Source organism: Zosterops lateralis (assembly GCF_965231275.1).
Source record: "Zosterops lateralis genome assembly, chromosome: 19".
Lineage (NCBI taxonomy): Eukaryota > Metazoa > Chordata > Aves > Passeriformes > Zosteropidae > Zosterops > Zosterops lateralis.
Window position 1 is genome coordinate 6,826,831 of NC_139779.1, and position 10,713 is coordinate 6,837,543.

The 10,713-nt window shown below is 50.9% G+C and overlaps 1 protein-coding gene and 1 long non-coding RNA gene across 8 annotated transcripts in view; one reads left to right on the plus strand and one right to left on the minus strand.

Annotated features, from left to right (window-relative positions):
- CUX1 (cut like homeobox 1) overlaps positions 1–2,085 on the minus strand; it is a 271,503-nt gene extending 269,418 nt beyond the window's left edge. For all 5 annotated transcript variants that reach the window (XM_083875168.1, XM_083875167.1, XM_083875166.1 and 2 more), the window contains exon 1: positions 1,977–2,085. In XM_083875168.1, coding sequence (XP_083731294.1) covers positions 1,977–2,039 — 63 coding nt within the window. In that variant the 5' untranslated portion in view covers positions 2,040–2,085. The remainder of the gene's footprint in view (positions 1–1,976) is intronic.
- LOC310917147 lies at positions 1,395–10,031 on the plus strand. 3 transcript variants are annotated; one of them, XR_014591400.1, is made up of 4 exons: positions 1,395–1,483; positions 3,083–3,193; positions 4,076–4,224; positions 4,788–10,031. It is a non-coding gene; the product is annotated as an uncharacterized lncRNA (long non-coding RNA). The 3 variants fall into 3 exon arrangements; XR_014591401.1 differs by having other exon boundaries at positions 1,396–1,483; positions 3,078–3,193; XR_014591402.1 differs by lacking the exon at positions 1,395–1,483 and adding an exon at positions 1,944–2,060 and having other exon boundaries at positions 3,078–3,193.
- Positions 10,032–10,713: the final 682 nt, after the last annotated feature.

The window sequence follows — 10,713 nt, forward strand, 5'->3', positions numbered from 1 at the left end:
TTTTTATAGACAATATTTAGACTTGTTCACCGTTAAATGTAACACCACGGCAGCGATGTTCAGAGCGTTTATTTCCCTATGCTAAGCAAGCACAGCCACACGTACACAGAGGCAAAAGCAAAAGTCCACAATTAGAGATGTCAGACCTCGTTTAACTACATCTTAATTTAATCCATTTTTATTTTATACAATTCTACATCTGGATCTCATTTTCCGTATTCCTGTAGGTATTCCGGGTCACTATTAAGAACCCTTTCAAGTTAGCAAAGTTCAGCCAAGTCTACCTTAATCCAAAACCTTTAAAAGAAACAATACAACGCGAAAGGGGGGGGGGGGGGCGGAAGACGACAGAGAACCCTGGAAACAAAACGCTACTTTACCCCACCTCCTAATGCACCTGAAAGTCGGAAGGGACCTGCCTCCCAGCACTGATCCCACGCAGCACTTCCCGTGTCGGGGGCTGCTGGGGTGGGAGTTTCAGCATCGCTCCCGCACGCCCGGCCGAGGGAAGGGAGGGCGGCAGGAGCCGTGTCCCGCCGCCGGCCCCCGCAGCATCCCCTCACCTCCAGCGGGAACGCGGCTCTGCCCGGCATCAGCGCACCATCCCTCCCTCCGCCTGCCGCAGCCTCCGGCCCGCTCCACCGCCGCCTTCCACGGGGGCCAGGGTGGGCAGCCGCCCGGCTTTCGAGCCAATTTATTTAAACGGGAGGCAGCGGCGGGTTTGGAGAGGCAGGGCAGCGCCTTCCTGCGCCAATCAACTGGGAGACACGCGTGTTGCAATCCCATTCACGGCGGGAGCAGCACCGATAGAGCGCCTGACAACCCCCCCGGCCCGCCCCGGCCTTATCTGTAGCCCGGCAACTCAATTAAACCGTGGGGCCGCGATTCCCCCGGGGATGCTCCCCCGGGGCAGGGGGAAGGGAAGGCCGGTCCGCGAGGACTTTCCCCCGCAGGAAACGGCACTTCTGGGGCTCTCCCGAGCCAGCACAGTAAAGCATCAATATTCCGCTCATCTGTCAGATCCTGGACAGCAGGAGAGGCTGGAGAGCCCGTGAATTATGTAACGTGCCCTCCCGCCGCCGCGGGGAGATGCGCCGCGATGCTCCCCCGCCGGCCGGGACGGCCCCGCGCCCCTCCCCGCGCCCGGCGCTGCCGCTGCCCTCCCGAGCTCCCCTGTTCGCGCACCGGCCGCTCGCCCCTTTCCCACCCCGCGGGACCCTCCGCCGTTCCCTCCCCTCCCCTCCCTGCCAGCGGGCTCCCCCCGCGTCCCCTCCCGCGGTGCCCGCGGCGGTGGCAGGGCGGCGGCCGGAGCCCCGGGCCGGCGGAGCGGAGCGGAACGGAGCGGAGCCGAGCGGAGCCGGGGCCGGCACCCCGCGGCGGCGGCGGGGAGCGCCCGCCCGGCACCACAGCGCCCCCAGCCCCCGCCGCTCCGCGCCTGCACCGCCAGCCCGCCCGGCGCCCCCACACAAAGTCCCAGCACTCGGTAAACTTTCCCCGGCTCCCGGCGGGGGGAAAAGCGGCGGGGACGCGGCGGCGGGAAAGGGGGGCAGGCGGCGGGCGAGGGAAGAGGGAGGAAGGCGGGCGGGGAAAGGAGCGGCGGCCGCCGGGAGTCCCGCCGCGCCCGCCGGCCCCGCACGGCCCCGCCGCCGGGGGGGAGCGCGGAGCGGGGAAAGAGCAGCCCGGGACGGAGCGGGCGAAGCGGCGGCAGCCCCGGCAGCGGCGGCTCCGGCGCCATCTTGGGCTGATCGATGAATTGAACAAAGAGGATCAATTTCCGATGGGGCCGGTGATCGATGGCGGGGGGGGCGGAGGGAGCGGAGCGCCGCGGCCGGGCGGAGCGGGGGGTTCCCTTTAGGCGGCGCGGGCCGGCAGCGGGAGGAGGAGGGGGAGGCCGGGCCCGAGGGAAGGCGGAGAAGGGAGGGAGGGGGGGGTCCGGCGGCGCGGCCCGGCCGGTGCGGCGAGCGGGGGAGCCTGACCTGCAGCTGCTGTAAATCAAAGCGCTTCCAATATTGAAACATCGATCCCACATTGGCCGCCATCTTGAGACATATTGAGACAGAGTGAGCGGCTGATAGAGAGAGAGGGGCTGGAGTTCAGGAGCCGGGAGGGAGGGGGAGGGAGGGAGGGAGGGAGAGAGGGAGGGAGCCGGCAGGAGGGGGGAGGAGGGGCGGGGGGGCAAGGGGGAGGGAGGCGGGCAGGGAGCGCCCAAATCCCGGCCTGGAGCCCGCCCGGAACACGGACTCGGCCCGCGCGCTCGCGGTGGGGGGGGTGTTGAGGGGGGGGGGTGGAAGGGGCGCTGCGCGTTCACGGCGCCCCCTGCGCGCTCCCGAGGGGAACCCCGCGCCAGGAGGGGACGCGGGACACGCCGCGGGGGGGGGGGCGGAACGCGGGGACGAGCGCGCGCGCGGAGAGCGGGGCCGCGCCGGGCCGGGGGATGCGGGGACACGGCGGTGCGGGGCGGGGGACGCGGGGACACGGCGGTGCGGGGCGGGGAACGCGGGGACACGGCGGTGCGGGGCGGGGGACGCGGGGACACGGCGGTGCGGGGCGGGGGATGCTGGGACACGGCGGTGCGGGGCGGGGAACGCGGGGACACCGCGGTGCGGGGAGTGCGCGGGTTACGGCGCTCGGGGAGGAGGATGCGGACACGGCCCGACGCGGGGATGCCGGGCCGGGAGGATGCGGGGCGGTGCGGGGTCATCGCCCGGCTAATGGTGCCCGGAGCGGCGGCGCGGGGCGGGGAGGGGGAGCCCGCTCGGGGAGCCGCGGGGCTGAAATTAGCCAAGTGCGGAGAGTTTAGGGGAAACAACAATGAAAAAGTGCGTCGAGGGCAGCGGGTTCCCGGTGTCCGGGGCGGCCCGGGAGCGCCTGGAACGGGATTTCTTTAGCGCGGCCAGGCGCTCCTGCCAGGGCCGGTGCCGAGGAGAGACGGATCGCACGGAGGTTGGAAAATCAGATCCCAGCCCCGCGCAGGATATCCATAGAAACGGAGATTAAAAGGATGAAATAACTTATTTTGTTCTAAACAATAATGTTGCTATAAATATGAACATTTTCCTTGTTCCCTTCCTGAAAAGCGCAGAACATTTTAGCAGGCTCATCTCCTGACAAAACACACCAGTGCACACACTGCGGATACCTCGCCCCCCTCGAAAGCGTTCCCTGGTTTTACTGGGAAACGGGCAAAGCCAAGGTCTGTACCTGTCCCCTCTGGAATCAATAAGCTGCACGGTATTTTTCCAAATACAGCTACTTTCGCTGGTTTGCACTTCATCTGTAAAAGGAAAATATCTCCTCCCCCCCCCAAGTGAGCGATTGTAGATTTTTTTCCTAAAATTGTATTTGATCACCGAGTGAATTTAGTGCTGGCTCAAGCCCCTGGGCTGCCTGCTTAGAAATGGCTCTGCCTGTCTTTGGAGAAGTTACGGCAGAGGCAGCGGCAGAGCAATTGCCACAGATTATTTCCCAATCTGCTGCCGGCCTCCTTTGAAAGAGCACCATTATTTCAGCCTCCATTTCCACTTTTTGCTGAGGCTGCTGCTTACAAAGATACTAATTGCGATGGCGGGTTTTATGTTAATGGGTTCCACGTAATGATCAGCCCGACGACTACAGACCTTCAGATTGTTGGTGGGCTGTGCTGGGAATAAAACTAATGGCATTTGGTTATGAAAATGTCAGACCTCGATGTGGTGATCTAAACTGGGGGCCCAATGAGACCGAAATCCAAGAGCCTCCCCGGCAGTGCCGTGGGGCTGGACCCAGGGATGCCCTTGGAGAAGGAAACTCCTTCTTCCCCAGAAGTGCCATGCTTGGAGGGAGGGCAGCTCCTTGCTGGGGTGATGCTGGAGAGGATTGGGGTCCCCCCTGCTCCGGGGAGAGGGTGTGGGGTGCTGGGAGCGACAGCCGGGGACAGAGCAGGGATGGAGCTGCGCGAGCCTCTCAATTCCCAGTAACGCCGTAACCGGTTTGGTAGCTCTAAAATAGGATTTTAATCCTGGGAAGCATCATTTCACATTCCAGTGATCTAATCAAAATCCTTTCCTCTAATCTCTCCATGGTCCCCCCTTTCTAGATGAAAGAGGCTGGAGTTCGTGTCTTCACCCTTTCTCCGCTGCCTCCCTGTTCTACCAGTCTGTTCTGTGTCCAGGCAACTGCAAAAAGACATTTCAAAGGCTCCTGCCGTGCCATGTAGATGTTTTCTCTTGTTAGTTTGGACTGCAGGTGTGTAAGGCTCAAGGATGAAGTATCGTGGTGCTGTTTTAGGTTCGGGGCACACAGTCACGGCACAATAAATCACATAGGAATGCTCCGCTTTGAACGCGTGTGCACAGAAAAGGGAAAAGAAAGAAAGCATCTGACCCGAATCATTTTCTGGAAACACATCTGGTTAAAATCCAAAGTTTTAAATTGAGTAATATTTTAAAATACAGTTGGTAGGTATTAAATTACAGTGTTATATCTGGTAATATTTATGATACTAATGTGTTAAGCGGAGGTTTATATCTGTCAAGAAATATGAATGATTGTCATATGGGGTAACAAATGAATCCTGATATAAATAACATTTCATGATATTTTTAACATTATTGTAGTCGCTTTTTTTGCAGAAGTTACATTATTGCCAATTTGAAATAAAAGCTCTGTGGCTACATACCAAAGCTTTTAGCTACGTAATTTTGAATAAGTATACAGCAGTACGGCTGATTTGGGGAATTACTGAGAAATCTTAACTCTGCCAGAAGACAAACGCTGAGCACCTATAATTCCTATTGTCTTCCATGCAGGATCAAGTCCCTCGTTTGCCGTTTTGTGTGGCAGCAAGCTCAAGGAAATCTTGCTTGACAGCTCTGTTTTCTCAAAGTGCTGCATTTCTTCAGGCTGGATTCTGCAAAGATCCTGCAGGCTACAGAACTCCTTGGAGCAGGCGATAATGTGCTTTGTGTTCCTGCTGAAATGTACCTGTGTGCAGTGGGAGAGGGAGCTTGGAAAACTGGGTGCACCCTTGCAGGAAGGTGGTTAGAATAAAGTTTTCTTTGGGTTATTATGTTTTGAGGAATCATTCTCATCTGTTCATTCGAGGAGGGTTTTTCTAAAGTTAGATTTGAGCTGTGTAAATGCTAACTTCTTTCAACGGGCACTGATAGAGGACTGGAAAAGAAAGCACAGTGGATTTGAAGTTTAAATCTCAAGTGATTGTAGCAACTAGTAGTGCTTGATACATCCAAAATATTTGTAAGTATGTTGTGCAGATTAATTTTTAGGAATTGGGTGAAAATCGCATTAAAATTTGTTACCTAATAATGTCATAAGATCTCACTGCTACAGCTCTTTAATGAGTGTATTTGCACTTTGGGCCATCACAGAAAATTGTTTCTGTTATTCTTCATGTCATCATCTGGAATACTGAAGAAAATGGATCTTTATTCCAAAGGTCCCAAACTGGTTGGGAGCAGTTCCTTAGCAGGGCTGCTCCCCTGGGCATCAGTCTGCATTCATGAGGATATTTTGGACAATGAGCCCAGTATTGATCGCTGGACTCAGGCTTCTCTTTGCCTTAATGACTTAATGAACCTGGCTGGATTTCTTGGCCAGGACACTGAAAGATGAGGTGCTGCTTCTCCCAGCACTTGTAACTTTTTGGTCTTCTCTCCAAGCATCCTTCTGGTTTTTTCTTCTAATTTTCATGTTAACTGACTCCTAAACTTCTATCAATTTCCCTAAATGAGTTCCTCCAGAGCCTTCTCTGTACCCCTATCTGCTTCTTATCCAGCCCCTTCCCTCCTCACTTCACAGCTCTCATCTTTGCATTTTCTTCAGCTGATTTTTTTCCCTGGCTGCCTGTGCCTGCTGGAAAGGAGCTCCTCATTCCATAATCCCACCACTCTCCACTGTGGAAGTGCCCTTCTGTTCACCATAAACTGGATTTGAGATATCTTTTACTGCTCCATGCCAATGCACAGCAAGATTCCACAAGGGATGGCAGGGAACAGAGACAGTCAAACAGATAATTTATGTTCCTGGGAGATTTAGTCCAAATTAAGATCAAAACTCATATATGTCTTCCAAATCACAGATTATTTTTTTCCCCAATTATTGTCAATGACTCTAATTCTGCTTGATTTATATCTCTGGTAGTAGCCAGAGGTTTTGCAGCACATAAATTGCCTGAGGGTTTGGCCAGTGATGTGGACACTGTGATATGTAGAAACTCAGGAAAGCCCCTGAGCAGAAAATGGTTGGGAACAGGGAAAATAGCAGGGAGAAATATCCCCTGTGCCTGCCCACAATTACCTGTGTGTCCAGCTGTGGTCACTCAGCTGGATGGACCCTTGTTTTCTCAACCAACATGGCAATTCCCACATTCTTTGGGAAATTGAGAAAGTTTTAGCAGAAATCACGTAGATGGCAGCACACAGGATCCAAGCACAAAATCCTAGGATTTCTGTTAGCCTGTGAGCGCTGCACAGCCACAGATACACTCTGGCAGGTGGAAGAGGAGGAAGCAGTTCTCACAGAGGGCAGGGAAAACAGACACAATTAAAAGCAAAGTAAATTTGTCCAGTGTGGTTACTTGCTGGGTAACTCTGAAGACATTTATGAGGATCCAGCATAACCCACAACAGATCTTCCTTGAGGATTTGTGGATCAACCCACACCAACACAAACATGGGATGGCACTGCAGTGGTGTCTGCCATGTGCAGCAGGAGTTACTGAAGACCCCAAAAGAGCTCCCACAACATTTCCCTCAAACAGCTGCTTTTCTCAGCAAATGTTCCATCCAGATGCATGGTTGTGTTTTGGCCAACATCTGGAACAGCAGAAAGAATTAGAGGACGAAAGGATCCATTGGGGTGTGCATTCCCTGGAGCTGGAGTGAGTAAATTTGATACTGAATTTCTCTCAGGGTATGGTTCACCCCAGTTCTAATTTGTCAGCACTGTCCTTGCCTTCTCATCCCGTATCCAATGCTCAGGATGGTAACAGAGCCAGGATTTTGTTGGATGGGAGGCACATTGATTCCTCACGCTCCATGCGGCACTCTTCTCTCTGACTTAGGCTGGTCTTATTCATAAATTTGGGAATTTATCTTTTCTGCCCTCTAAAGGGATCAGCAGACAAGTTAGTAGGTTATGTTCCCAGGAAAAATTCCCACCTTTTTTCTCACTTGAAAACTTTCATGTTTTTTACTTTTACTGGTTTCCCTTAGAGGTTTGGGGTTTCGGTTTTGCACATCCTTTTTTTCTTTTTCTGGTATTTAACTCTTGCTATTCCTACCATGAACCCACTTCATGCAGCCACTTCCTCACTTCAGGTCCTTGCTCTTCCCGTCTCCCTCCCTGCTCAGGTCCATTTTGGCTCTGCTTTCACCTCCACTAACTCTGTCCCAGCTAGGTATTTCTCCCAGTTTCTGCTGAATCTTCCGCTCCAATATTCCACAAATTACTTTAGAATAAGGATCTGAAGCCTGCATTATTATTTTAAATGCCTTTCTGTGTTCTGAACCTCACCTTATTCTGTTTGTGCCACTCTGCCAGTGGCAGGAGAGCTGGTTTAGTGGCTGTGGCTGGGGACAGGAGCTGTGGTTGGCTGCTGGCACAGGGCTCTTTGTGGCATGAAAGGACTCCCTGGATCCTCCCCCAGTTTCTCCATTCTGGAGAATGGAGCAGCACCTGTGGTCACTGGGAGATCAAAATCTCGTGGGTTGCAGGGCAGGGAAGCAGCAAGGAGGAGAAGGAAGAAAAGTACAATTGAAGCAGCTCAGAGCTGCTCCCTCACCTCCAGTTCCCCTTTCCTTCCCTTGCACACAAGTGGGTGAGTGCAGAGCTGAGCTGCCTTGGCAAAGGAAAGAGAAGGAAGGTTTTTCTTTCACTTTCCAAACACAAACACTTCACGTGGGACGGAAGAAGGGAATATCCCTCTGCTGCTTTCCTCCAGCTGGGCTTTCTGGTCCCATTGTCCCCCCACGGTAGTCACATCCCTCAGTGGGTCCCCCACGGGTGCCTGTGTTGTGATCTGTGGTGTTTGGGGTGTCTAAGGTGGTTTGTCCTCCAATAATGAGGGTGAGGTTTCATTTGGGGAAGCATATCTTTTCTTAGAAATGTGAACATTGTGACTGACTTAGCACAACTGTGATTTTCTGCAAACACAACTGTGTTTGGGGTGGTTGCATGAGAATGCTGGGGAAGGAGAAACAGTAATTCTGAATTAATGCAGAAAGGGAGAAAATAGACAGCCTTAGAGGAAGCCCTGAGTTCACTGCAGCTGCCATACACTGGCAAAACTGATGCCGTGTCCCACAGGAAACATTTCAGTGTGGAGAACCTCATGTTTAAGAGACCATACCTGTTCCTGTTGTGACACCGAGTGAGCCAAAGTGCTTGGGGTAGCACATCAATCCAGTCTTTCTTTAGTAACATGTATGAAATAAATTGGGGGTTTTCCCCCTGGTGTTGCATCATTTCCTATTTGGTGTCCAGATGGTGACAAATTACCAAACGGGGGGAAAAACAAATCCATGTAATATTTTGTATGTAAACATTACCTTCTTCTTTGGAATAAAGAGATCCAGTTTTATTCTGGCCACGATTCTCCCCATTCATGTGCTGGCCCTTGTCAGCATCTGCTTGGCATTATCCTGGATTGGGGCTTTAACCTGCTATGAATCCAAAGAAATTATACAGAATTGATGGGATCACTATGAATTTCCAGGGGTGTGGGCTAGTACAGACCACATCCTATTAATCTTGTTGTGTTCTTTCTGTAAATAACAAGCTGGATTTGGCCCAACAAGAGTAAAACAAATTGGAAGCATTCATAAAGGGAAGTAAATGGCTTTAAGATGTAAGAATAATGTGTTGGTAGGTTGTCTCCAAGAATCCAGTTTTTAAAGGTACCAAAGCACACACAAAACTTTAATTTAACGTGTCCTTAAGTGGCTGCTGTTTGGGACTGGCTGCTGAAGCAGGGCCATGGGCATAAGAGCTGCTTTTGTGAAGGGATTATATGAAAAAGCAAAAACAGCAAGGAGGAGAAAAAATGTGTTTAAGGGGAGCCAACCTGGAGGAAACAAATATAATTTAGTTGTGCACAGTGTTTATAAATGCAGTTTATGAACATGTATGGAGGAGTAATTTTTTACTTTTCAGACTGCAACAGAAAAGAAACAATTGCTTGTTTGTCCTCTTCAAGGATTTTTAGAGAATACTTTGCAGTTTGGCTACGTATTTTGACCTGCTTTTCCCTGCTTAATAGCTTGTTACTCTGTTGATTATTTCAGATTAGCTTTTTGTGTGTGCTCTTCTTTATTTGTCATTGATAGGAAAACATTTACGAGGTTTATCTGAAAGTAGAAATTGATTTTAAATTTTGTTCAGAGTTTCAGACTTTTACATGCATGGGCTACCAAATTTGATCTATCAGTCTCACTCCTTGGTTCTCTTGCATCATCAGAATAAATGTGAAATGACACAGAATGCCTGGAATTGCAATAATGCAGTGTAACAGAACTGACTATCAAGCTTCATATATAGATTAGATTAATGCATAAATCTAATTTGATATTTTACATTACCAGGCTAATATTTTACAGATGTAATGCCAAGTTGTTAAGTAAATGAGAATCACGGAGAGTCCAATTCTGAAAGGATTACTCAGGCAAAAATCCCTGCAGTCAGGGGGAGTATTGCCTGAACGAAGTCTGCAAAATTAGAACTAGAGCCATATTCCCCAAACAGACAAGCAGATTTATCTGTGAGATCTGCCCAGGAGTTGAATTCTTGTAACAATGAAAGATATATAGGGAAAACGAGCAAGTAGGTAACCTGAAATATAAGGAGAGGCTGATAAGATCTGAGCAAGCACTTGTGCGGTTGGTGATGTCAACAGGAGCCCAAGTTGTTTTAATAAACTTGTTCATAGTTGTCCTATAGTGTGTTTTATATACTGAAGTACATAGATCACGTAAGAGTTTAACAAGAAGAGGATTCATATTAAATTTGCACATGAAATACCTCTGTGAAATATGCGAAATGCTTTTCTTTTTTTAAATATGATTCCAATAAAACATCAATCATAAAACTCTGCCCCTCCTGCTTCTTCATGTCCACTTTCAGCTGTTGCTCTGTGTTTAGAGTTGGAACTCGTGGCATTTGGCAGATATAACTGTGGGGTGCTTCTAATTGGTGAAGAAAGACCCTGGCTCTGCTTGCTCACTCGGGGGGTATAAATCAGGAGGAACCCCTCCAGAGCTGGTGAAATGTTGCATATCTGCAAGAGGCTGTTGGGCCAAGTGATGGAAATGCTTGCAGCTCCTGTGGAACGTGCAGTGGTGGGGCTGTTTACAGCTGCTCAGGATCTGCCCCACTGCCTCAGATGGAGCAAAGCAAGGGATGATTCCTGCCCTGTACCATGAGTTTTGCTCAGTGTTTTGCACTGTAAATTCTCCTGACTCTTGCTGCCAAGCTCAGTTCCCTCCTTCACAGTTTCGTACTCTGAGTGTGAACTGATACTGGTGGAAATCCAAGGGTAAAAAAAGTATAAAGCACAGATCTGTAGCCTGGATCTGAGAGGAACAGCTTGACCACAGAGGAAGTTATTTGCACAAAAAGTATTCAAACAGATATGCACGGTTTACATGTGTTTAGTAAATCTTGTCTGAAAACTAGAACCAGCTGTATGGTGTGTGGAGGCCCCGATCCCAGCCCCTCCTG